This window comes from Zonotrichia albicollis, chromosome 5 (assembly GCF_047830755.1).
Source record: "Zonotrichia albicollis isolate bZonAlb1 chromosome 5, bZonAlb1.hap1, whole genome shotgun sequence".
NCBI lineage: Eukaryota > Metazoa > Chordata > Aves > Passeriformes > Passerellidae > Zonotrichia > Zonotrichia albicollis.
The window spans coordinates 62668988-62695931 of record NC_133823.1 but is presented as its reverse complement, the minus strand read 5'-3'; the positions used below and the strand labels follow the sequence as shown (position 1 = coordinate 62695931).

The following is a 26944-nucleotide window of genomic DNA, read 5'->3' as shown; positions in this document are numbered from 1 at the left end:
AGAGGAACAGTCAGTGTTCTACAATTTAGCTTGTAATTACAGATTGGTAATTGCATATCTAATAGTAAGGTTGTAATTAGGATCATCCCCACAGTTCAGGTCAGTCTTAGCGCTGAGGTCACAGGCAATTCAGTGACTCAACCAAACATCCTTACACTTAACCACTTGTTTTTCATTGCTGGCTCTAATGCTTGAAATACAATCATTAAATAAGGACTATGCCTACTTGGTCATCTGTCTGCAAACAAGATTACTATTTTCAAGCTTCTCTGTTAGAATTACCTTGGCCTCTTTCAAACTATTCACCTCCAGCCATCAATTTTAATTTTTATGGGGGCTATAGATTTTCAGACCTTCCTGGGGCTTTTGGGAAGAAACTGCTTTATCTACATAGTGCCTTCTGTGACTGGGCTGCTTGGACAGAACAGTTCCAAGGCTGTCAGGAAAACTGTTCCCCTATCCCAAGCAGTTGGTACTGCCTCCCCTCCCATCCACACTGCTATGTAAACAAAGGGTAAAGCACTAAAAACCTGCTGAGACCTCTGATTTCCTGGCTCACAGGAACCTCTGAGCCTGCGAATCTTCAGCTGCTCATGCTTTCAGCATTCCCCATATCTCCATGCTCCTGAAAATCATCCATAAGTTTCCAGCTTTTCAAATTACTGTTGTAGCTCTTCCACATTTTCTTCCCTATTTGCGGCAACTGCTTCACTCAACACCCCTCTGCTTTTCCTACTCCATATGTTCCACAAGCCTGCCACATGACCTATCTTTCTCCCTTTCTTCTCATTTACTCTCTGAGCACCTTTTCAGCTTCACATACTTCCAAACTTTATTTCTGCTTCCATTCTCCGTGACTCCCTGCCCAGACAACGTCTCACTTTACCCCTTTACATGCATGTGTCACTGGCAACTTGATTTCAGTGCTTCTTTATTTCAGAGTTCTGTTTTGGATCCTGAGGGGACTCCTCTCCTTTTCTGGCTTCAGAACTCACCATAAACAGTGCTAGAAAAAAAAAAGTTCATACTAGTAAACATAAGAAAATTAAAATACTCCTAGTCAAGATGACAGAAGTCAAAGCATTAAGTTCCACAGGTATACAAGCCACACAATCCAGCACCTTCTTCAAGGTTAATTTTTTAATGTATAATTACAACAAAGTCCTTCTGAAAAAAATAGTTAATTTAGGTACCATTCCCATACAGAACACTGTACATACACAGTGTTCTGTATGGGAACAGAACACAGTATGTGTTAAGATGTTGGTAGTAACAGCATCTGGCCTTTGAAAAAGTTCTTGTAAAAAAGCCCTTGATCAACACACTTTATACTGGACTGTAATAACTTAGCAAATTGCACAGTGGTTTCTAGAACCAGACTTTACATCTGTGAGGAGCAAACAGAAAAGTGAAGGACAGAGGAGCAAAGTTCAAGTCATCTAAGCTGTTTAACTGAGCAACTGAAATATTTTATTGACAGGGGGCTCAATTTTCAGGCCATCTCTGAACTTCTTGGCTTTGTGTTTTGTTGTTTGACAGCTGTAGTATCTCATAACTCTCCCTGGAGAGATTGTGAGTCTTTTTTCTTACTCTAAAATAAATGGTATCTGTTGTCAGCCTAAGCTCCAGCTCAGATTCCGCACCTGTTCCACTTCAAATACTAGCCGGGATTAATTAGGCTCATTTCCCGTACTCTCCTGATGCTGAATTAGAGGCATTGCTAAACCACATAGCATGAAGATTTACTGAGAAACAGCAAACCAAGAAGGCTTTGCCCAGCTTATGTCACCAGCGAGCTAGCCTAAAGGATTTTATTTGAGTGAGTGCAGTTTGGTCTCCAGTTTGTTTACTGGCAATGATGGCTTTAATTCAATTTGTGACCTTTCTTGTTACCTAGTTCTCAAAGAGCTAATGTGACCAAGGTGGATGGAGCTCTGAGAAAGGTGATGCAGAATGGCATCCCTGCCCATGGTAGGAGGAACTGCAGCTAGATGACCTTTAAGATTCCTTCCAAGCCAAACCATTCCATGAGTGTATGATAATATTCAGTCTTTGTAATTTGCAGAACTCTTTTTCACTTATTCTCAAAATGCAAAGTACATTAACAAGATTTGATTGTTTGAAACTGGAGCTAAACCGCGTCAGAAATTACTGTGTTAAATATTGTTTTAGGTTATAAAAATTGTTAAAATAAGAACTATGTTAGTGGGTTTTTTTAAAAGAAAGGAATGAGGCACTCACACCAGATAGCAGCCACAGGACACCTAAATCTTTCAGGGAAAAGAATTTATTGCCCTCTTATCAGCAGAAATGAATGCCTTCCCGCCTTGAAGGCGCTGTTAGAATTAGAAGGAAAAAGTTGACAATGACCAGACAGAATTCTGTGTTTGAATGGAATTTATGCATCATGTACGAGATGTACGAATATGCAACAGTTCTTAAGGGTTAATCCTTTGCTAGCAGGGGTCCTTTTTCGGGCTCGTGATGGCCAGAAAAAGGTACCCGGACGTCCGTAACTCTTTGTCTTTTGTTGTCTCATATTGTCCTAATTCAATTTGTCCAAATTGTTACTACTCTAATTGTGCTAGTATTTTTATAACAACTTTATTACTATTAAGCTTTTAAAATGTTAAAAACAAGTGATTGGCGTTTTTCACGCAGGGGAACAACCCGCGCCGGCTCTGAATTCTGCGGCCTCTGGGAGCCTCCCCCAGCACCCCGGTCCTGTCCCTACACGGCCCTGCCAAGGCTTTCCCGCAGCGGCGCTCCCTCTGCCCCCTCACGGCCGGAGCCGCCCCCGCCCCGCCCTCGCTCGCCATTGGCTGCCAACAGCGCGGAGGGCGGAGCGTGCCGCGGAAAACCCGGCGCCTGCGCCGTACACACCCCGCCCCCTTCAGACCGGCTACCCCCTCGCGGGGCTCCGCTTCCGGGTCAGGCCGGGAGTTCCGTCGCGTCCGTCGGGGTCGCTGGGGAGCGGGGCCGGGGCCGCCGCCGCCCGGGCGAGGGGCGGGCGGAGCCGCGAGGGCCGCGGGGGGAGCGGCGGCATTGCGCGGCAGGGCGGCGAGAGGGCCGCGGGGAGGCGGCGGCGGCGGCGGCGGCCCCCGCCGAGGCCTGGTCCGGCCCGCCGCCGCCGCCGCTCGGCCGATGCGCCCGGAGCCATGGACAAGATCCTGGAGGGGCTGGTGAGCTCTTCGCATCCGCTGCCGTTGAAGCGGGTGATCGTGCGGCGCGTGGTGGAGTCGGCGGAGACGCCGCTGAGCCAGGCGCAGTGCCGCGCCATGTTCGCGCTCGGCACCCGGCTGGTGCTGCAGGGCCCCGACCCCTTCCAGCGGCAGGTGGGGCGGCAGGTGCTGGACGCCTACGGCCGCTTCCACCGCGCCGAGTTCGAGGCGTTCTTCAACCGCGGCCTCGTCCTCGGCCTCCTGCAGCGCGGCTACGGCGAGCTGAGCAACCGCGACCCCGCCATCCTCGACTACATCCAGGCGGGGCTGCGCCTCATCATGAGTTGCCCCTCGGTGCTGGAGCTCTTCGAGCTGCTGCAGGTGGAGGCGCTGCGCCTGGTGTGCGAGCGGCCGGCGCCGCCGCTCTGCGCCCGCCTGTGCCAGCTGCTGGGCGACTTCCCGCAGTGCCTGCCCCGCGGCAGGAAGCTCTCGCTCGCCTTCTGCCAGCAGCTGGTGCGCAGCATCGCCCACTTCCAGAGCCAGGGCACCCGCGAGGCCGAGCTGCGCCTCTACGTCTCGCAGGTGAGCCAGGTCAGCGCGCTGCTCCGGAGCGTCTGGAAGGCCGAGCCCGACACGCTGCTGCCCTCGCTGCAGGAGCTCTTCGCCGTCATCTCCGCCGCGGGTGAGCGGGAGCGGCGCGCAGTAACGGGGCGGGGATTGTTCAGAGGAGAGCCAAGCCCTAGCGCAGGCAGTGGGTTATTCGGAGAGGAGGAAAGCCCTAGCGCAGGCAGTGGGTTATTCGGAGAGGAGGAAAGCCCTAGCGTAGGCAGTGGGTGCTCTGCAGGCATCACCTGGTAACCGCTGCTTTCTCACCCACCTGCTAAAATGCAGCTTCTTGACTGTGGAGAAAGCAAAGCCTTTATTTCCCACCCAGCCCCCAAAAGCTAGAGAATACTGATTTTTTTTTTTTTAATTTTTTTTTTTTTTTTTTTTTTTTTGCTGGGGAGCAGGTTTGTGTTTGTAAAAACTCCTGATACAGTGCTTTAAATCATATACTGAAATGAGGTTTTGGATGCCCTATTAAGGAAGATTTAAAACTATCAATATTAAATGCATATAAATATGTCAAAGGCTTTTGCTAAGAAGTTGGTGTCAGACTCTTTGTGTGCCCAGCAACATGACAAGGAGCAAAGGCCAAAAACTAAAACACAAATTTCACCTGAACACGAAGAAGGGCTTGTTTAGATTGAGGGTGGTGGAGCACAGGAACAGGCTGGCCATGGAGGTTGTGGAGTCTCTGGAGAGAGGGAGACCCCACTTGTGTGTGTTCCTATGTTACCTGTTTGAGGTGACCCTGCCTTGGGGCTACGTGGTCTCCAGAGGTCCCTTCCAACACAGTTCTGTGATTCCATGAAAGGCATGGGATCTTCTTGCTCCCTGGAACTGTTTAACAAATAGGGATTTATAAATATGTATAAGTAATATATGTAAAAGCAATGTATAAAATTTTAGGAAGCATCCAGTGCCTCAGTAATGGAAATGTGATTGTAATTAGGTCCTTTCTGACTTCTGAAGTCTGTGAAGTACTATAATAATTGCCATTGCAAAGTGCCTTTGCTGTTGAGGCACCTTGGAAACTTGCCATTGCATTTTGCCATAAGTGGTATGGTCAGCAGAGAGTTGCTGAGATGGGATGTGGAGAATACCAGCTGCACTAAATTCCTAGGCTTAATATGAAGTATAATGAACAACTTATGGTATTTCTTTTTAGAAAAATACAAAACCTACTTCTCAATTCCAGTTAGGGTGGAGGAGGAAGGAGTTGGCAGATTGGCACTTTCTTGCACGGATATGAAGTGAACTAATGGCATTTGTAATTGACTGCTCTCAATTAATTCATTGATGTATTCTAATTTTGGTTCGGTTTGTGATAATAGAATGCCAGATATAGGATAGATTTATTGTCACTTTAAACCATGGTGAGGTTGTATGGTAGAACAAGAAGCTTGCTTTTTTTTGTATGGGGTTTTCTTTCTAGTTCCTTACATGGTCATATTCAATTGTTGCAGATACTTCATTCGAGCCTTCTGTTGCACTGGCAAGTCTTGTGCAGCACATACCATTGCAGATGATTACAGTACTCATCAGGAGCCTTACTACAGACCCTAACGTGAAAGATACAAGTATGACTCAAGCTCTGTGCAGGTAATCTATTTAATTGTCAAGGGAGAGAAAGTCTCTTTTTTAATCTTGCCTTTCTTGAAGCTGTTACTGAAGTTCCAGTAAAAAAAACAACAAAAAAAAAAGTGTGAAGAAGAGGAGCTTTTGAAATGGTATTCTAAGTCCCATGGTTTCAGTTTAAGGTTGCTGCCTTTATTGCTATTGTGGCTTCATTCTCCAGCCCAGCTGGGGTGGATGAAGAGGGTTAAATAGAAACTGAGAGGAAACACCTGTGTTCTTCTTAGATGACATCTTAAGTGAGGTCTTCTGCCTTATGGAAGATGGTGTAAGTGGGAAACTGCTTAGGATTTACAGTCAAGCTGAGAAACAAGGCCTTGTTTTCAGAAGATGAACCTTTCTGCTTTTCCAAGAAGCAGGATAGCATTCTCGTGTGATATTAACCATCAGCTCCTGCTCAGAAGAAAGGAGCCAGATCTAAATGAGTTTTACTGCTTAGCTTTGAGGGATTTTTTTCTGCTTAGATGTTTTAATTTTTTTTGGAAGGATTCACAGAGAGCAGCTTCTATTACTCTTTTCACTCAAACCTTCATAGGTTTTTTCGGCGTTCTTTGAATGACAGAGAAATAGAAATTATGTAAAAGCAATTGCATATTATGTTTGTCACTAATCTAACCTCAAGCAAGTGTGGTGTAGATGAGTAGCAGTGTAAACAGACTGGGATTCAGATTGCAATTGTGACTGGTATCTTCAGATATGTGAATAATAGTGATGCAGAAAAATGGCAGTGATAGAAGGATGAAGACCTTGAAATTTGTGGGTTTTTCTTTGAAATCCAATTGAAGAAGCTGTTATTGAGTACTGAAGGGTAGGAAAATGGATAATGCAATTAAACAGGGGACTACTAGAAATCTGTATTGTTTAAAAAATAATTTTTAAGAAGCCTTAAACTAAGAGTTCAGTGTCTGCAATATGATTATTTTTAAGTACATTCATTTGGGTGTACTCTTGTAGTTAAGCATTCATGTAGTGTAGCACTTGAATATCTTGGTGGGCTTTCTCACATTGAAAACATTCCTTGTGTTTACAGTAAGTTGAGAAGCTGTATTTCTGTTTAAAACATAATGAAAAGAAGCAGCATTAGTAATACAATTTGGGGTAAGACATATTGTGTAGGGAGTTCAAGAGAATCCCCTTGGCTGAAGAGATTTCAACAAAGCTGTGTTCCCAATCTAAAGGTCGGACCTGGGAAATCCAGGATTTGGTCATGCTGATAATTTGCCAGTAATGTGCTGGTGATTAATTTTCAAGTTAGTGTAGTTTTAACATTTCTGTTGCATTGCTGCATCAAGATAGTGTAATCATAGAACTGTTATAGTAGGAGTCCTCGTAAAATCTATGTATTGTATAAGTGGCCTTGCCCCAATCCTAGTTGTTTTAAATGGGCTGCAGCTGTGGTGTCCTTAATTGGGTGGCAGCTGTGGCTAGTGAAGGTAACTGGGATAAAAGGGGGTGGGCTGGCTGGTCAGGGAGAGCCTTGGAGGAGCCCTGGTGAAGAAGCAGGAGCATCACTGCTGTGAAGAGCTGTGTGTGAGGAAACCACCCAGAAGGTATGGGACTCTAGGAATATTATAATAACAATATTAATACAACAAACTGTAGCTTGAGAACACCTTTGCTGTGTGCCTCTGCTTAGGGAAGCAGTGCAATACTGAGCTTTGGTTACAGCAGGAGCTGTTATTATCAAATAAGTGCTCTTTTTTTTTGGTACCAGCCATGTAATGGGTGAATTTTTCTCTTGCTTTTGAAAGGGAAGGACAATCTTACTTGCTTTTTTTATTCTTTGAGGTAATACTCTCTCTTCAGAGCCTCTAGTTTTGTTCCATGGAACCTTGTTGGTTCCATGGAGCCTCATGTCAACATTGCATCCAGTTTCTTTTTCTACCTCTGGCAGCCCCTTGCAGTTATGAGTCTTCTGGCTTAGTGAAGCAATTGTTAAGAGGTTAATGCAGCTGAAATGTCTGGAGCACCAAATGGCTCTGCTGTCATGGGGCTTGCAGCATTCCCAGGAGGTGCAGAACTCCAGGCACAACAAGGTCTGATGAGAGTTAGCAGAGCTTTGGTGGCTGTAAATCAGAGACCTTGTTGCTCACTTCCTAAGTATAGCATCTGTGGCACTGCAGAATCTTTCTGAAGCTGAGCACACAATAGTAAAAATTTATATTTAACACACTCATAAGATGAGTTTGCTCAGAGTGGGCGGTGCATTAGACACAAGATCATGGTAGAATTTGGCTTGAGCTGTCTCATGAAGCCTTACCTGAAGCATCAATGAGCAAAAGCACAAAATTGTTGAATCTCATTGAGGATATATGGGTCCTTTAAGAGTCTACCTCAGAAGTCTGGGAGGAAATGAACTGGCTGTACTCAGGATCCTGACAAGTAAAATGATTCTTTGCACTTCAACCCAAGTATCTTTGTTAAGAGAAACTGAAAATTTTGCTGAGAAAAACTCCGGATATAACCAGGTGCTCTGTCCTATTGGAAAAAATGTAAAAAACTTGTAAGTTATTGGGGGTGACAGGTAGTCAGAGGATCTTCTGTTGCTGTTTTGGGTTTTTTACCTAATCTGAGCGATTTTTTCCATAATCTGAGCTGCCAGATTCTTTGATGTGGTGAAGGAGATAGTTTGTGAAAGAAGTTACTGTCTGAGATTGCACAAATAATTTTCAAAGATATCAAAAATACTGTCCTTACTAGCCATATATGTGGGTAAAAAAACCTACTGATTTTAGGGTGGTATGAGGAAGAAGGTCCTCCTGAGGCTTTTAAGGTTTTCTTAATCTAATCAAACCCAAAAAAGCAATCCTCTGTTCATATTCATGATCATCATGGCCCATAGTAGTATCTGCCTAAAAATGAGCACTCATTGATTGCAACAGAGCAGAAGCCAAGTAAATGCAACCAAAATATCTGGTCTTCACCTACCAGATGTAAAATGTGATGCCTTTTAGGACAATCTCAATGAGTTCACTTCTGTCTCTTCTGGCTTTTGTTTCTGCTCTCAAAATCATTAACTCTCAGATGAACAGTCAGATGTTTTAGAATAGTGGTTCCAATGTAGGACTCTACAGAATATTTGTCTAAACAGTTAAGAAAGCAGTATATTGTCATTGGGTTTAAATTAGCTGTGCAGATGTTTCTGACTGCTGAAAAATACCAAGCCTACAAATCAAGGAGGGGAAGATTTGAACATGATTGGTTTGTGAGTTGTGGGGTCTTGTTTTTAGGTTAAGGTTATTTCTTCACAGACAAAACCAGTCTGGGCCTGTGTTTTTGATTCTGTATTTCAGAAAGGTTGCTCAGGATAAACATGTTTGAATTCAATATCTTGAGGAAATAAGAGCTTTGTGTAAATTCAGAGCACTGATCATGATGTTGCCATGTTTTTTCCCCCTTTTCTTTATAGTAATATGGATGAAACTTGGTAAGATTTGTGCTTGTTTGTTAAAAAGGCAGTTCTAAAGATCCCTTATTGTAGAGAAGCCTATGTACTTTATAAGTGCAGATTCTAAGATATATACATTATAACTTGTCTCAATATCTGTCCACTCTTGTGGTAGAAAGTTTTTTCTTCCACCTAGTGCTGCCAAATTAGTGCTGCCTCATCTTGTTTGAAGAAAGGAATCGTATGGACAATTAAAGAAAATTCAAAATATTACCAAGTAAAATCTCAGAAGAACAAAGCCTAGATATCATGTTTTAGCTGGCACTCCCTTACAATATTGTCTGTGTCTTAGAATTGTTTCAGCTCATCTGCTTGTCTGCCTTAAGGATCAGGATAAACTAACTATTCATTTAAAATACCTCTGGTTTCTGTTCCTGATATTTCTCTGTATTTTCTAGGCACTGAATGTCCCTTCACTTTTTTCTTAGTTCAAGTGAAATGATCCCTTTTGATATTTTTGTAGCAGACCCCAGACTGCTCAATGTATTTAAAATGACTAGATGTTACTGTTAATTGAGAGTGTTTGGAGTGGCTTCTGGGAGTATAGCTCTAAGTTGAAGAGTCTTCCTTAGCAGTCAGTTTTGGTCTGCTTTGGAGTGAAAGGTGTTAGAGGGGAGGTTACCAGGTACAAGCACTTGTTCAGCAGTAAGTTTTTGCCATGTGTTAGCTCAATGTCTATAACCTCAGAGTGCATTTTGTAGACCAACAAGAAGCAATGCAAAATATTGACTTTTTATGGTAAGGTATTTTTGGGGATGCATATTTACTTCAAATGTATTAAATCAATCATTGTTAGTTTCAGAGTTAAATTACTTGAGATATAATCAAAATTTTACCACTTGCCCAACATTGCTGCATTACTTCTTGTGAGTCTTACTGTGTAAGCATGTTGCAAGCATCTGTTCTGTTGAGGTTAAAGTTAGCAGCATATTGGTTTTTTTAATATTTTTTGTTCTCCTGTTTTGCAGAATGATTGATTGGCTGTCCTGGCCTCTGGCTCAGCACGTGGAAACGTGGGTGATTGCTCTGCTGAAAGGATTGGCTGCAGTCCAGAAATTTACCATCCTCATTGATGTCACCCTGCTTAAGATCGAATTGGTATGTTGGAAAAAAGCATTCAAAAAAGGGAGAGGGAAAGGAATTGCTACCAGCTATGCAGTTGTGTAGCATCCTTTTTATTGTAACATACAGTATCTTCTTATTCTGCAAATATGATGTAAATGCATTTATGGCTGTCACTTGCATGTAATGATTTTGTCTATTTCAAAATAGCTGTGTGTTTGAAGATTTTTTTGTGTTAACTGAAATTTTACTTTGCAGATTCACTGAAATAAATGTGGGTTTTTTTAGGTCTTTAATCGACTTTGGTTTCCTCTAGTAAGGCCTGGTGCCCTTGCTGTCCTTTCCCACATGTTACTTAGTTTCCAGCATTCTCCAGAAGCTTTTCATTTGGTGAGTTACTATATAATTGTTTTTCAGTGCTTTGAAATGTCACTCAGTGTGTAGTTTCTGAAATGGGTGTAAAGAGCAACAGAATTGATGTGCTTGGGTTTTGTCTGTTGGAAGGTTGTAGAATTGGTTCCTGTGGTTATAGGAAGGCTTTTTAGATTCCAGATTCAACCACTTAATCTATAACTGGAAACAAGCATTGTCCTTCCTTGTATGTACCTATTTCTGGTGGGAGTATGTGGGCATCACATTTTAACTGCATGCTTCTGGAAATCCATTTTATGTGTGTGAAATTTGCTGATAAAGTTGGACGGCAAGTAGGTTTTTGAGGACAGCTGTTTGGGGAAAACAGGTAACAGAGATAATCTGCTCTGTGTAACCTGGTCACCCTGAACAGGCTCATGAGACCCAGAAGTACTTGACTTCCAGAAGGCTGTGCAGTCTGTGTCAGTGTTCATGGGCAAATTAAAGGTCATCATTTTTAATGACCCCCTTTTCAAAATGCATTCCATTAGTTAAGGCCATGGATAGGATGTGAGAGTGACTGTGTTAATACAGCAACGTGTTCCCACACTTGGCATTAAGCTTAAAGCTTAGGAGAACATCTGAGATTCAATAGTAACAGCCTGGCACATTGTCTCTGTAACTGTTTCCAAGGCTCTGAAGGGGCATAAAGCCCTTTGTTTCATGTCAGAGTCATTGCCTTATGCCCTTTACGTTGGCTTTTACTGAAAGATCTCCGAAGTTTCTTCAGTGCCCTGATCTTGTCCTAGGATAGAAATTTGAGTTACAATTAAAAGCTCTGAATATGTTCAAAGCATAAATATTTCATATGTTTTTCTGTCTTTTCTTTTTTCCTGACAGAGACAAAACATTAGACAAAATGTAATATATCAGCCTATTCTAGTAAGAGGGATTTGATTTACCAAAGAAAATTTATATTGGAGACTTCACGCTGTCTTGCCTAAATATTTCCCTGCAAGATTTCATGACCATTTTAAACCATTTTCTTCACTATCATTTATTTGTGCTACTACCATTTAGTATTCTGTATTATCTTCCTTCACTTTAAGTACTTGTTTACTTTTTTAGTAACAAATGGTCTGATTATGAAAGTGTCAAATGCACATTTGATAAATAGAAATTAATTTACTTGGTAATGCATCTGAAATTACATTCCGTCTCCTTACACTTGAGCGTCATTAATGTAAATTATTTTGAAATTTTTGTAGCAGAAGCAGTCTTGTACTTATAATGTATGATGTAGAACTTATGATCATCAAAAATCTACTGGTATATAAAAGTTTAATGCAACCTTGAGCCAGAAGAGATAATTCTGTGTATTCAAAGCGTAACTTGCAGTATTATCCAGCCTGCAGAATTTTACTCTCTTTGGCAGAACTGAGAACCTACCCTTTTTCTCTTCTTCCCATGTGCTTTGTCTGTTCAAAATTATCGTATCTCAGATACAAATCTGTATTTTGCACCTAGCCTTTTTTACTTTGGTGTTTTGAACTATATCAGTTCTTGTAATTGCTATGCCTTCCTCAGATTCCTATCTTCGTATGATTCCCCCTCTGTATTTTATGGTTTTAGCTTAATAATTGTTTGGAAGTAATTAATGATGAGAAATTATTCTCATTATTATCAGCTTCTTTCACAGTTAATCAATCTTAATCGCTTGGAGACTGGCAAAGGTGTCTGCTTTGAAGTAAACTTCTACTTGATGTCTTAAGGCTAATGTCTTGCACATTTAAAAGTAGAGAGCTGTGCTGAAGAAGAGGAAGGAGATGAAGTCAACATTTCTGATTCCAGTCTGGCCAGTTTAAAGTATTCCTGAATCTGAACTAAGTCTCAGATAGATTACTATAGCTGTGGTAAACTTTCAGCTCGTAGTAAATGACATGGTTGTGGTTTATGGAGCTGAGCTGCCTCACTAGGTGGAGCTATGGGCCAGTTTCCTTCTTGTAGGAATAGCAGGAATTTATTCATTGGCTCCTGAGTCCAAGCATTAGATTCTGTTAAAGGAAAACTTAGAGGTTTGTTTTAAAGACTCTATCTGTGAAATCAGAACAAGATACAAACTGTTAGTGGTGGCACAAAAGCAAAATGTTTGCAGTTAATATCCTTAATAAGATGAGTACTTTTGGACACTTGACTGTTTAAAACCTTGGCATGCACCCTTTTAAGTTCATAAAGTTCCTTTTAAAATTTGCTATGTGAGCTAAAGTAAGCATTGAATAATTAATTGCGCTGCTTGAAAATTGTAATGTATTAAGAGTAATGTATGTTTTTCAAGTCATTGTTTCTCAACCACTTATTTAATAACAAAAGATCTCCTGTCATTTGGCATGTATAAACCAATGAAGTTCAATTAAGTATTTTGTAGAAGAAAAAAGAAAATGGAGTTAACACCTTTTTGCTTGTTTCTTTGTTTTGCCATTTAGATTGTCCCACATGTGGTCAGTTTGGTTCACTCCTTCAAGAGAGATGGCTTGCCTTCCAGTACAGCCTTTTTGATGCAGTTGACAGAGTTGATACACTGTATGATGTATCATTATTCAGGTTTTCCAGAGCTCTATGAACCCATTCTGGAAGCTATTAAGGTACATTAGGAATGTTAAGAGCATGGAATGGTTTTTGTTTTCCCAGATGTGAAGCTGTAGTTCCACAGATCCAAATTCGTTAGCACTTCCACATAGAGAAAAGAGCTAACCACATAATCTCATGTCACTCTTGTGTTTGAAATATAAAATGAGTATAAAGCTTTGAAGAAGGTGGTTGGGGGAGGGAAGGGAACAAGGGAGGGCAGTCTGTTGTATCTCCTCAGCTATCAGGGGCAGCAGCAAGACCTTGAAGGAGAACTGGGGAGCAGGGGGAGATACCATACTGCTCAATGGCAACAAACAAACAGAAACAAATAAACAAACCTATTAAGCATGTTAAATGCTTCTCTTGTAGGACATGCCCAAACCCACTGAAGAGAAGATTAAGTTGATCCTCAGTCAGAGTGCCTGGACTTCTCAATCCAGTTCTTTGCCATCTTGTTTATCTAGACTTTCTGGAAAATCTGAAACTGGGAAGACAGGCCTAATAAATCTAGGAAATACTTGCTACATGAATAGTGTTATTCAGGCACTTTTTATGGCTACAGAGTAAGTGCTTCTTAACAGCTTTTTTCATTGCAAATAATTCTTGCAGTTACTGCATTCTTGATTTTCACAGAGTAGTAACTTGTCCTGGGGTCTCTTACCTTGCTATAGCTGAGTGGGTTGTTTTGCACTCAGTTACTGGTTGCTTTGTTCAAGTTCAGCTCTGGAAACTGCAATTTTAGCCACTAAAAATCCTGATCCTTCTATCCAGTGTCAAAAGAGAAGTCCTTTTTCCCTCACTGTCCTTGCTCACTGCTGTATTGTAAAACTTTTTGGTGATGCTTTTGTTATACTCTGAAAGGGTATTAAAAAAAGTCTGTCTGTATCCCATTCCTACACATTTAAATGTTTAAAGACATGGGTATTTTGCAGTGTTAATTCTTACCATACAGTAATTTTATATCTGCACTAGAGCAGAGTTCCAGTATTAAAGGAAGTGTTATGTGCTTTGCTTTCTTTCAATTTGAAGTAATTATCTGAGCTGGAATGATAACTGAATTGTTAGAAGTCTAGCTAGGAAAGTCTTTCATTTGTCTCTCTCTTTCAGTTTCAGAAGACATGTTTTATCTCTGAATCTAAATGGCTGTAATTCCCTAATGAGAAAATTACAGCATCTTTTTGCATTTTTGGCCCATACCCAGGTATGTCAGTTTTTCATCTGTTTTTCTTTAAGCTTAGATCTATGTACCAAAATTGAGAAAGAAACATGATGCCATGGGAATCCTCTTGAGTATTTCAAGTATAAATATTACATTTTTGTATGAGAATCAGTCTGCCTTCAAATGTTCGGATGGTGTGGATGGATTTAGAAATACACATGTCTCTAGGTGGAATATGTTGGAGTTTTGTTGTTTCTATTTATAGGTAGTGATAGGTTTTCTTTGAGGAGAAAGAATGAAAAAATCCAAATATGACCTCAGTTGATATACAAGCTGATTTTATGTATCTTTCTAGGGTAAACTGTGACCTTCATTGATTTTTACACTGAATTTGATTGTAGTTCAAATTCTAATGTGAACATTATTAGCTGTTCAAAACATTTTGCTAATGCTGGAAAGGCACAAGACAGCTTCAAAATAAATGGGTCCTTATGAAGTGCTGGTGTTCTGAAGAAAGCAAACAGGTTTTTTTTTAACTCACCAAAAAGAAAGGTAGCTGCTATAATACCTTGCTTGTAATGACTAAACATGAATATTTGCTGGCAGGATAAACTATTTGTATCTTTGTACTAGAGGTGATTGCCAAAATTAATGGCTCTCCCTTCGTATGATTAAGTTGTTTAAATTTTTGTGTACCTTGTGTTTCATTCAGCTACTCTGTGATAATGTAGTCCATAGTTCTGCTGTTAATATTAAAATAATAGAATCAACTGAAGTTATTATATTACAACTATGTAACCTTGTCTGTTCTGTCACTTGAACAGAGGGAGGCCTATGCTCCTAGAATTTTTTTTGAAGCCTCCAGACCACCATGGTTCACTCCTCGGTCCCAGCAGGATTGTTCAGAATATCTCAGATTCCTGCTAGACAGGTACGGTTCTGGTGCCATCGATGCGAATGAATCTGCAGCTTAACCATTTAATGTTGAGCTCCTAGGAGCAGTCGTGTAACAGTTCCAGTGCATGAGTGGGGATCAGGAATTTTCAACCTCATTCCTCTTTATAGTCTACAAACTACTTTTCTTCATGGGTTTAGTCTGTAGTGAACTCTGGATGCCATATTGAATCCAGATAATTGAGAACATGTTATGGTGGTAACAACGTGCCACTTTTATAAATCTAAACATGGGTGTTATGTTTAAGTCGTGGTCCTGTTGTTAAATTAATAGCAGTTGGTGAAAGCAGTTTAGTTGTGCTTCTGGAATTTCATGTTGTTGGAGACAGCTGTTTTTCATACAAGGTGTGCAAGTCACAAAGAGATGTACATGTCTTTATAACCAGTTAATTAAGCAAGCAAATTAGCTGTGGCAGAGATAAATCAGTAATACCTACATTTGTTAATAATGCTCTTTATTTTTGGCTTGCTAAAGAGGACTTAAGCAGTATTACTTTAAGACACATTCTGCTCTTGGAGAAATTTCTCTCAATAGTGAAATAGTGTTCTCTCTTTTTTTATGTCCATGTTTTGGGTTCCTCTTTCAGTTTGGATTTTCTTGCCACAGAACTTTCTTGGCTGCAGAATTCTGACATTTTCTTTGGAAATAGTCTGGCCATAAACAAATAGTTATTTTTTCTCTTACCAAGTCTGACATACAGGCCCAATCAACTCGGGAGCTTATTTATTAACACAATGTAATGGTAAATAATAAAAACATTGTTAGGTTTCTTTAATATTTGCCAGTTTTTTCAATAAATCTATTGTGTTCTATTATATATATTGAGACCCACAATAAATATATATGTGCCACTTGTATTCTAGTTTGGAACTCTATGCTTCAGCTTCCTTATATAAAAAACCAGATTTTTTTTGGTGTAAGATACTTTAGCAACTTAACCATCTGTAGTTTTTAGCTGGAAAAAAATCTGAAATAGTGTGGCAGTATTTGGAATATAGCACAGTTACTTGGATTTATCTTTTTGTTTTCAGGTTGCATGAAGAGGAGAGAACTTTGAAAGCATTGTCTTCAGCAAAGAGTTCTGAAAGTATTATGACTGACAAGTCCCAGGCACAAGAAACTGCCCATAAAACATTTACTGAAGCACCTTGTATGGAAAGTGAAGAAAGAACTCTAATAGAGAAGATGTTTGGAGGAAAATTGAAGACTAACATATGCTGTTTGAACTGCAAAAGTATGTCTCAAAAGGAAGAAGCTTTCACAGATCTCTCTTTGGCTTTCTGTCCCCCAGCTTCCTTAGAGAATGCTGACCCAAAGTGCATAGAACATTCTGAAGTGAAAGATGACTACATGGTGCAAAGTAATGCTTCAGCTACCAGTCCTGATGCAGAAACACCTCTTAGTAATTTGGAAGTAAATCGTGGATGTGACACAATAATGAATGAAGGAACCATAGATTTTTCTACTGAGCCAAGCTCTGAGAATACCACAATTTCTGAACTCAAAGTTGAAAATAATGGGGATATGTCTCAGAGTCTAGTAGGTAAAAATACCCTGTCAGTTACAGACTTGCTCAATTATTTTCTGGCACCTGAAATCCTTAGTGGAGACAACAAATATTATTGTGAAAAGTGTGCCTCTTTACAGAATGCTGAAAAAACTATGCAAATCATTGAGGAACCTGAATACCTCATTCTCACTCTTTTGAGATTTTCATATGATCCAAAATGTCACATAAGGCGCAAAATCTTGGATAATGTTTCTCTACCACTTGTATTGGAACTGCCAGTGAAAAGAGCAACATCTCCTTTAGCTGTTGTTTCAGGAGGCTGGTCTGTTGGTGTGGAGATTTCTGACACTGGAGAAAACCTTGCTAAAAAACTGAAGCCCTCTGGTGCTGATGAAGTGACCTGCCCACAACTGGTGCCCTATGTGTTGAGCTCTGTGGTGGTGCATTCTGGGGTATCCTCTGAAAGTGGACATTATTATTCATATGCTAGAAATGTTACTGGATCAGGACCTTCAGGGCTCTGCCACCAGTCTACAGCTCTTTCTTTAGTTGCTCCTCAGGATAAGTTGTTTACAGAGGAGAGTCCTTGTACTGTTGTAGAGAATGAGCTGGACACTGAGATGCCAAGAGAATGGTTTCTGTTCAATGACAGCAGAGTGACATTTACCTCATTTCAGTCAGTCCAGAAAATCACCAGTAGATTTCCAAAGGACACTGCTTATGTTCTGTTTTACAAAAAGCAGAACAGCACCTGTGGCTTAAACACCAATCCAGCAAATGGCCTGTGGGTAAATGGAGACCCTCCTCTACAAAAAGACCTCATGGATGCTATTACAAAAGATAACAAACTGTACTTGCAGGTAAGATGGAAATTTTGTGTAAAGGGTGTCTCCTTAAGCCTCACAAGAGGCAGTCTACAGGAAAGAACACAGTAGATTTTAAGTATTCTGTCATATTAACCATGAATCACCAGTCTGGCTTCATCTTGGTGTTGCTGGACAGGTTTTGTAGTAAGGTTGTCACTGTTAGATGGGGAATTTCAAGGAAAATGGCACAAACTCAGTTCAGTTTAAAGTTTGAGTGCAGATGCTTGCATAGGTCATTTAACCACTTGCCATTCCATATGGGAGAGGCTTCAAACAGTTCAAACTTTCATTGCCTTTATGGAATTACAAGAGTGGCTTAAGTTTACTTAAAAACTTCTAAGTGGTGTTCTTACGTGTGCATTTTCATTTGTAGTGAAGTTTGGCTTCTAAAACTGTGCTTACTGAGATGCTGGAACAACTGAAATGATGTCCAGGTGTGGGTGACTGGATTCCATTTTCCCTTTGCTGCCTCTGCCCTGTTCTCTGTGGGACCAGTGCTTCCAGCAGCACACTCCCTGTGTTCTGAGAACCTCACCTAACTGTGGCAGCCTTTTGGTTTGCTGGTAAAAGAAAACAATGCTCTCCACACTTTGATGTGTCTTTCTTAGAGCATTGCTGTTTTTTTTATGTTCTAGGAGTAAAAGTATGTTTTAAGATGCCATATTTCACTGTTGGTTCAGAGTTCTAAATTAATTTTTCCAGCTAAGTTAAGAATATATTCTTCTGTCCTGAGAAAGCCTTTAATTTTCAGAAAATATGTTCAAAAACTTCTGTACCTTACTGCTTTTGTTTTGCTATTGCATATCTGTTTACCACATGGCAAATGAAGATGTTTTCAGTATAAATAACTAAACCTGCAATATGGGTCACTCCCACTCCATTTAAAACAAATTTTACAACCCTTACTGCAAATAAATGGAAAACAAGGGGGGATGCTCTGCATATTCCGAGTCCAGAGTCAACTGTATTGACTATCAAGTTTTACTTACCTATTGTAGTACTTGTGGGGATAAATATAACAACCTGAAAATATTAAATGTTTTAGAAATAAGATGCTTGTAAAAACACCAGTTGTATAAGGTAACTAGTTTGGTAGTGTAGTTTTTTTTTTAACTAAACAGGTTATTTAGGCAAGGTCTGCTATTTTAATCAAAATCTGTTTGATTTCTGGTACTACAAGTTTTAAATATTACCTTGTTATTCCTAGTAAACGTACATATTTTTTGGTGTGTCATAGAGTTAGCCAGATGCTTAGGACTCCACATATTGCTGGAGATAGCATAATACTGTCTTCAGGAGTATGGCCAGCACAACTGTGTAGGCAGTGTCCTTCAAATATCTTAATTTTTAAAATGAGTATACATTTCAGTCCTTAGTAGCGTACAATAGTTTCAAACTTAGGCTGTGTTTTTGACGAGGGCAGAATAATTTAAATTCACAAGGTCTACTTTTAGCACCTGTGAAAGTATTTGGACAAGACTTCAGTTTAGTGGTTTCACGGTAGTATAATACAGTCAGGGAGAATTGAAGGGTGACCCCTGTAGCTACTGCAACCCTGTTCTAAAGTTTGCTCTCATTGCCTTTAGGGAGGTGTGTGGTGATGAAGTGTCATGTGAAGGCAGCAATCAGTATGAGCCTTAGCACTGGAATGCTTTCAGTTTGTTGCCAGGTGCACTGTCTTTAGCCTTCAAGAGCCAACATCTGCCTTCTCTCCCTCAATTTTTGAAGCTCTTGGCCAAGCTGAGAAAGGTATACTAAAGATAGAAAATTGCTGCAGAGTTCATTGATGAACTAGTTGGCCAGAGACAAAATAGTGCATGACACATCTAATGAAGGAAAAGCATGTGGCTCATCCCTTTGTTAGATGTCTTAAGAAGCCTCAGGAGCATTCAGCTGAAAAAGCAGCTGGCAGGCAGCAGAGCTTTCGTGTTCTTTCACTTGTGCAGGTACGTTTTCCAGCAGTTGACTCTGATTTTTATCAAGTGCTTGAGAGTTGCAGAGACTTGCTATGTTATAACAGTTAGCATAGCAATAATAATTGAAAGCTTAAAAGCTGCAATGAATAGAAACTAGATAAAAGGCCAAAGGATGGACAAGCTATCTGAGTATATTGCTATCCTATGCAGTTGATGGAGTGGAATGAGGAAGTGTCTTTAATGAACATTGATATAAAGGTTTTACCTTTTGACTTTGCAACCAACAAGAAGAGCATATGAAACTTGATAGGATGAAAATTTATATTAAACATATATCAAAAGCTGTTTTGTTAACTTCTCATCAGCAGTCTCATTTTTAGCCATGTCCCACATTGCTACAATACAATTTTAGCATGAACTCAGATGGATTTTGTTTCGTTTATGCATGCTACAATCAGTGAAGTTGTACATCCTAGGCTGGCTGGGGATGATCACCTTGAAAGTTCGGCTTAGCTGTTCACTAGAAATTAGTGATGCTGCTTTGAAAGCCACTTTAAGGGTGTGAGATTGTGGGTTGGGTTTTTTAATTGTCTTTATTCTCTCATTTCAGGAGCAAGAGCTCAGTGCTCGAACACAAGCACTGCAAGCTGCCTCGGCCTCTTGCTCGTTCCGGCCCAATGGATTTGATGACAATGATCCCCCGGGAAGCTGTGGGCCCACAGGTGGAGGAGGAGGGGGTGGGTTCAGCACCGTTGGTAGATTGGTCTTTTGACTGTGAAGACAACCTGGAATACACTGGTTTCAAAGCAGCCCAGTACTGCTGAGGACAAATAAAATACCGAACTCTGCCTAAGTTGTATCAGGCTTTGAGACTTGGTCCTTGTCCAAAAGCAAATAGTAGTAGGTTTTTGGTTGTGTTTTATTTGAAATAAATAAGCGCATAATTGAAAGAAACCTACCTCTTAAATTTCAGTTGCTTTCATATTAAGGTATGCTTGCCCAGAAACCAGAAAATTAAGAAATTTTTTTAAGTAAATGGTGATGATGTTGCATTAAACTGAACAAAAATGTACTTATGTCAGTTTCTCTTGTCCTCATCCACTGAATGAAGAAAGTTCATTTTTTACTCTGATAGTATTGCTTTATGTGGAAAGCCATTTTCAGATGGGCTAAACTGCATCTGCACTCTCTCACCCACTGCTTATTTTCAAATACAATACCTGTGTGGGTTTTCAGATATGATGCAATTTGTACTGAAGGCAATAACTTAAATGTGACATGATACAGTACTTTCCAGGTTAAAAATTATTCAGTCCATTTCCAGTGTAAATGAAAAGAAAAAAATTATACATATTTGCTAACTTGTTATCCAAAAAAGTGCATGTTGTGTAGGAGCAATGTTTTTAAATAGAAATTGTTAACTCAGTAGCATTTCTAATTGTTTTGAGGATTTTAAAATTATTTCAGGGAATATATCTGCCCAGTATTGGAAAGGAAGAGATTCTGTATGTGCCTTGCAGTACTGTGACTTAAACTCTCTGAGGCTGCAGAGGATGAGAAAATGTCTTAGTAGTCTTCTTTTTTTTTTTGTCAGCATTAGAAATCAAGACATTTATAGAAGGCTTTTAGGTTTCCAGAAGTTAAAATTTTTTAGCTTGAAATGCAATAAGTATTGCCCTTTATTTTTTGATTTAAAAATATACATACCGACTGATCTATAACTTTCATGGCCTGTATTGCTGAGAAAAAACTGGTCATAAAGATGGAGCTATGTTCATGAAATCACAGAAAATCTGCCTCTCTTGGTCTTTGCTGAGGATCTTTGCTTAGAGTCTTTTGAAGCTTTGCCTTTGGCTTTTGCTGGTAGTGAGAACTTTCTGGTGAGTTCAGGACTTTCTTTTTTTTAGTCTGCAGAAGCCCACAATTATTCTGCCTATGGAGCACTGTTTGATTGCTCATTAGGCAAGCAGAGGCTGAGGATCCACTCCTTTGAATCTTGACAGAAATAGCAACTTTGATTTTTGATGTGCAATGAGGATAACAGAAGTAAAGGACTTAGACTGTTGAACCCAGTGATTAATTCTTGAGTAATCTTAGAGTGAAGTGTAAACTTATGTAGAGTATTTTTACAAAATTCTACACTGTTTTTGCTGTGTTTTTATATTCTATTAGGTGACAAAGTGTGTCCTTAAAAAGCATGCAGACCTGGCAGGTTTTAGCATAACTGTATAAAAATAAGCAAATTTCTTAAAAATGCTTTAAAAAAAGCGTAAGATATGTTGAGAGAATTAAGTCTTGTTCATATGATATTAAATATGAAGTTTAGTCTGAAAGGTAATTTAGCTCGCAAGTTATTTTTATATTATCACTAAAACTATGCGATTTACTATAGGTTTAGATGTTACACTTAAGAAAGGTAGAGCAGCTGAGTTTTGATATTTTATTTTTATTTTTAATACTTTGCAAGCTTTCTTGTAACAGTTTGTGATACCTTGGCTTTGGCCTACTCTTTTCATTGCTATCTCAGTGGTAGGTCTCTGAACCAGGGGTTCAGCCACAGAAACATGGAATGTTTTGAGACCAGCATGAGGAACATTCTCGTTTCATTGCACTTGGATGAGCTTATTTTTGAAAGTTCAGTTTGCTTTGAAATTCTCTAACTTTGTCTCGGAGGGTTTTTTGTTTCCTTTTAGGATTCTCTGCCAGCTTGCTTTGGTTTGAAAATGTTTTATGAGACAGGTTAATTTGGCTTTTCTCTCCCAGACTGAGGACACACTAAAAAGCTGTCTACTCATTGCATTACCTTGGGAATATTTTGTCTCTGTATCTATTTACTGCTCATTTTAAACTACTAGAAAGTAGAAGCAGGGATGAGTGGTTTTACTCTGTATGAAATCATAATATTAAGGTCAGTTTTGTTTTTATGTTCTCACAGTAAAAATACAAATTATGCAGCCTACCTAAAAATAATATGCAGTATGTCTTTTGTACACCTGTTGAACTATATTTCATGAGTTCTTAGAAGGCTTTCTACACCCTTTTTGCCTATTCTGAATAAGGGGTTAAATATAGAAAATTGAAATGAGAATAATGCAAATCAGGTTGGATCTGCTTAGGTGCAAAATGATGGATGTCTGAAATTGAAAATAACTTCCTTCTTTCACCTTGACTTCTGTCAATGCATTTGCTAGGGGTTTTTAAAGTAAATTTTATAATTCAGGCTACCTTTTTGTAAGTCTGCTTGCTGACATGACAGCTGTCCTAGGCTGCTGAGTCAGATACCCATCTTGGAAGGTTTCAGTAAACCTAGTGGAAGTGAAGAATTATTTCATGCTTTGAAATGTGCACCTTTATTATTGCTTACAGTTATGGTGTTGCATGCCGCTGTCTTCTGGACATGAGTGTAAAATGTAGATATGGTAGTTTGATTTCTGTTGCTTGTGAATGAATGCTGGATGGTTTCTTTATTTACCTTTTTGGCTCAATTCTTAATGACTTTATTCAGTTGAATCAATAGAAAGATACAAAAATGCATAAGACCGTTTCAGAAGCTTTAGGGTTTTTGTTGTTTACTTTCATGAAAGAGATACAGCTGTACCACTCAAAGGTGGTATGTCTTAAAATCATATTTGCTTCTACCAGGACAGACTGTGATTTGGTCGTTGTTTTAATGGTCACTGGAGTTGTATTAACTTTCTGTTGTGCTGTTAATTTTTTATGGTTTTTTAATGTGGAGCATCACAGTTTTATGTGGATTACTGTGAACAGTCTCCCCTGTAACAAGTGATTGCATTGTCTATGAGCCCATTTATCCAGGATGAGAAGAAGCTTCTTTGAATAACTGAACAAATCATACTTTCTGGCTAGACTTTTCTTTTTTTTTTTTTTTCCCTGTGTTTCCTTCTTTGGAAAGTTAAATATTTTATGTTCTCTATGCTCTGGAAGTTTAATTTGGGTAAACCTTAATTTCTATTTTGTTAATCTGTAGCAATAAGTTTGTTCATTGAGTCAGAACACTTTTTTGTACAAGTGACAGGCAAAGGGCAAAAACTCTGGGAGGTGAGTGTTGAAACAAAATCAAGTGGGTATAAACTTTCTGTAAATAAAATTTAGGTTAGAAACAAAGTTCCTAGTTCTGGAACAGCCTTCTGGGAAGAGCCTTGCTTCGAAGGAAGAGCAAACTATGTGTATGAAAGAAATTAAATGCAAAGTGGTATCTGAATAGTAGGCAGCTAGACCTGATAAACCAGAGGTCCCTTCCAGTCCCTTCCTAGAGTTTTGCTCTTTTGTTGGGTTTCCTGTCTTGCCTCATTACCACTTTTGTTTATAAAGCTTAAACATTTGAGGGTAAATAAATAGAATATTAAGTGGTGACATAACAACAAAAGTTAACTGCTGAATTTGGGATGGTGTTGGTCTCTGATATAGGGGAATGAAGCATAGCAATTACTAAATCATGGCGAGTGGAAGCTTGGAGTTGTGATCAAGAAATGTGCTCAGTTTCTAACACAAGGGTGATTTCCCTGGGTAACAACCTGCAGTGTAATGTAATGAGTTGGAGCACTTGGTATCTTCAGTAGGCTGTAATTAAATGGAAATTATTGGACATTTTCAAAGGGTGAGCAAATGATCTATGATATAAATGAGATTGTCTATTCCAATCTTGAAGGCTTTAATGTTCTGTGCAGCCAGTCATCATAGGTCTACCTAAATCTGAATTCAGAGCTATGAGTAATATGTTATTAAAACACTGGACCCCACACCACTGTGAGACAGAGAACTGAGAATTGTGTGGTGCTGGCTGGGTTGTGTCTGACACAAGCTCTGCCTGTGGGTTGTAGTGGAGCACTGCCTCACCACACAAGCTTTTGTGTTACAGTGCACACACACAACTCACTGGGAATCTGCTTTTGCTTGTATTAAAGCATCCAAATCAAAGGCACAACAACCAAAACTACCCAGACTGAAGCACGGATTAATGGTTTTTAATACAATATGCACCCTCCTTATTTAAAATGGAATATCTTCTTAATGTGCAAGATTCTAGATAGGAATGTGGATTCAGGATACATGTTTCTTGTTCCTTTTTTTTTTATTTTCCAGTGCAGATAGTATTTTTAGGAATCAGGTGTGGAAGTGCTTAAATAGACATGTCAAAAGAGACGACACAGGAAAGAGGGACAGCGGGTGGTGAAGGAGAAGAGCTGGTACTGAACTGAAATGGGACAAATGCTGAAAGGATAGCATGGCTCTATTCTAATTTAAAAGTTGCACATGTTTTAATTTCACTGCTGTAACTTTATTCCACCAAAGACCACTTTGTCAGCAATGCCTTGTGTTATCTGAGCCTGATCCTTTAGAAGTTTCTACTGTATCGTTACATCCATTTATATTTTGAAGAAGAAATATCTCAGTAGGCTTATGGAAAATACGCTGCTGAGGAGCATATTTCAGGTTGACATTAAAAAAATGAATTCAGCAATGGCATATGTGACTGTGCAAGCAGCTGTAGCATCATACAGCATCCTCAAGGCCAGTGGTCTCCAAGCTTTGTGATTGCCATCCATATCACTAAAAACTCTTAGTGTGCACCCACTACGTATATTTATTAATTTATAAATAATATATGTACTACTATACTAATTTATTATGTACATACATAGGAATAGAAATTAAAAAACTATGAGAGAAAAGTGAAATAAAGACTATTTTTAAATTATTTAAAATTTCATTTGTTAATTTTGCAAAATATACTTTTTTCTTGCACCCAAATGGATTGTCTTGGGTTGCATGCACCTCACTTTGGAGACCACTTTAGGGTAGTCTTGGAAAGAGTTTTAACTTGATGGGAACATCTATCAAAACTGACCAGTTTATGACAGTTTCTTTTACTCTGTGAATATAGACCATTGTCCTTAACTTTGTGCTGCATTGTCACAGACATGTTTTATGAAAAAATTCCTTTCCTTAGGATTTTTTCTCCTGAGAAGCTGAGAGGCCTCAGGAATAAAATGTAAACATTGATTATCTGCTTCTGTGGAATGTAATAGGTGCATCTTTGATTGATCTCATGTGGTTGTTTCTAATTATTGGCCAATCACAGTCAGCTGGCTCAGACTCTGAGAGTCACAAGCTTTTGTTATCATTCCATTCTTTTTCCTTTCTTTGCTAGCCTTCTGATGAAATCCTTTCTTCTATTCTTTTAGTATAGTTTTCTTTTAATATAATATATATCATAAAAAAATAAATCAGCCTTCAGAAACATGGAGTGAGATTCTCATCTCTTCCCGTGTTGGGGCTGCCTGCAAACTCCCACACTGCATGACTGTTTTGGATCTCTGTTTATTCAGAGTTCTTACAAAATTTGGTCCAAGGCCTGTGAACTATTTTGCTGTTTGTTTTCCTACAGTGTGCATTAAATTACAAAACAGGAGGTTGTCAGCCTTAAGTGGTTTGGAGAAATGCAAAGCCTTTCCAGTTTGGAAGGGAGGGCATATCCCTTGTCAAACACAGGGATATGTTAATACTTGGCTTTCAAGATTACTACCATTTTTCAACTGACTTGCCCTTTCTCAAATGTTCACTAAAGAGTTGCCATATTTAGTGCTCAGCCTCCCAGAAGAAAGTAATTAATTTTCTTGCTGTGTCTTTCCTGGTGTTTATTTTACTGAACTGCAGTTGAAACCATATTTGCAGTATGCCTGTGCTTGAATCTTGTAAACTGGCATAAATTTTTAATAGTATTTCATATCAGTTTTTAAAAATTGATGGGGCAAAATGACTGTACATGTGTTGGGCTGCATAAGGAAGTCAAAATATGCATCTCAAAAAGTGTCTCAAAGTATGTGGGTTTTCATGTGTTTGACTGGAGAGGCAAGATAGATGTTCTTGTAAAATATAACAGTGGTGATTTGGGGGTTTTTAATTTTTAATATTTTACCTGCAAATCTCAGCTTGAAGGATCTGACACAAAAACCTGGAGAATAAGTCATCTGAGAACTCTTGATGGTCCCGCTGTATCTGGAGAACGAAGTAGCTGGATTTCCTGTGTATTTACAATGCAGTGATACAATTGTTTCATCTGAGTTTTCTTCTCAATTGGTGATACTTCAGTCTTCAAAGAAGAGGAAATTACTTCAATTTGTTGAAATAATCAAGGACATCATAGTTGGTTAAAATGCAGCCTTTCTCACTGAACCTGGAAGTTAGGGCACAGAAACATTCAGGCCTCCTGTAAATAAAGACAAGATTCTCAAAAGCTGTTTTCAACTCTTCTATATTTTTCCTCAAGTTTCTCCAGACTACAAGTTGAAAGAAAGCTTTTGGATTTGGTTGTTTTTCTTGACTACAGGAATACCTGAGAAACTCAAGCAATTAACAGGCCAGTTAATAATCTGTGAAGTGCTACTGGGTGAACTGTGTGACAGGGAAGGGAAAGGTTGGGTTGCCCTTAGAATATGTAGTTTGAAGTTGTCTCCTTGAGTTGGCTGCCCACAGCTCCCTCTGGCATTAGAAACAGCTGCCTTTATGTGGTCTCTAGATTAAGTTTGGTACTGCCTGTGAGGAGAAAATCGTGGGAACTTCCCCTTCATCCAAGTCCTATTCAGGCTAATTGAAGAATTATTCTTGACCTGAACTGTTTCAATTTTG

The 26944-nt window shown here is 39.4% G+C and overlaps 1 protein-coding gene across 1 annotated transcript; it reads left to right on the top strand.

The window, feature by feature from the left end:
* The first annotated feature begins 3020 nt into the window (after positions 1–3020).
* Positions 3021–26552, top strand: USP38 (ubiquitin specific peptidase 38). The gene is made up of 10 exons (XM_074541855.1): positions 3021–3843; positions 5231–5366; positions 9816–9945; positions 10198–10299; positions 12744–12902; positions 13258–13451; positions 13996–14089; positions 14872–14978; positions 16034–17372; positions 19905–26552. The coding sequence occupies exons 1-10, from the start codon at positions 3159–3161 to the stop codon at positions 20064–20066; spliced, it is 3108 nt and encodes a 1035-aa protein (XP_074397956.1). The 5' UTR covers positions 3021–3158; the 3' UTR covers positions 20067–26552.
* Positions 26553–26944: the final 392 nt, after the last annotated feature.

Excerpts from the sequence above, each read along its gene's own strand:
- USP38 (XM_074541855.1), top strand. The coding sequence starts at position 3,159 with ATGGACAAGATCCTGGAGGGGCTGGTGAGCTCTTCGCATCCGCTGCCG. Across the intron at positions 14,090-14,871 it reads CATTTTTGGCCCATACCCAG|AGGGAGGCCTATGCTCCTAG; the intron begins GTATGTCAGTTT and ends TCACTTGAACAG. Across the intron at positions 14,979-16,033 it reads CTCAGATTCCTGCTAGACAG|GTTGCATGAAGAGGAGAGAA; the intron begins GTACGGTTCTGG and ends TTTTGTTTTCAG.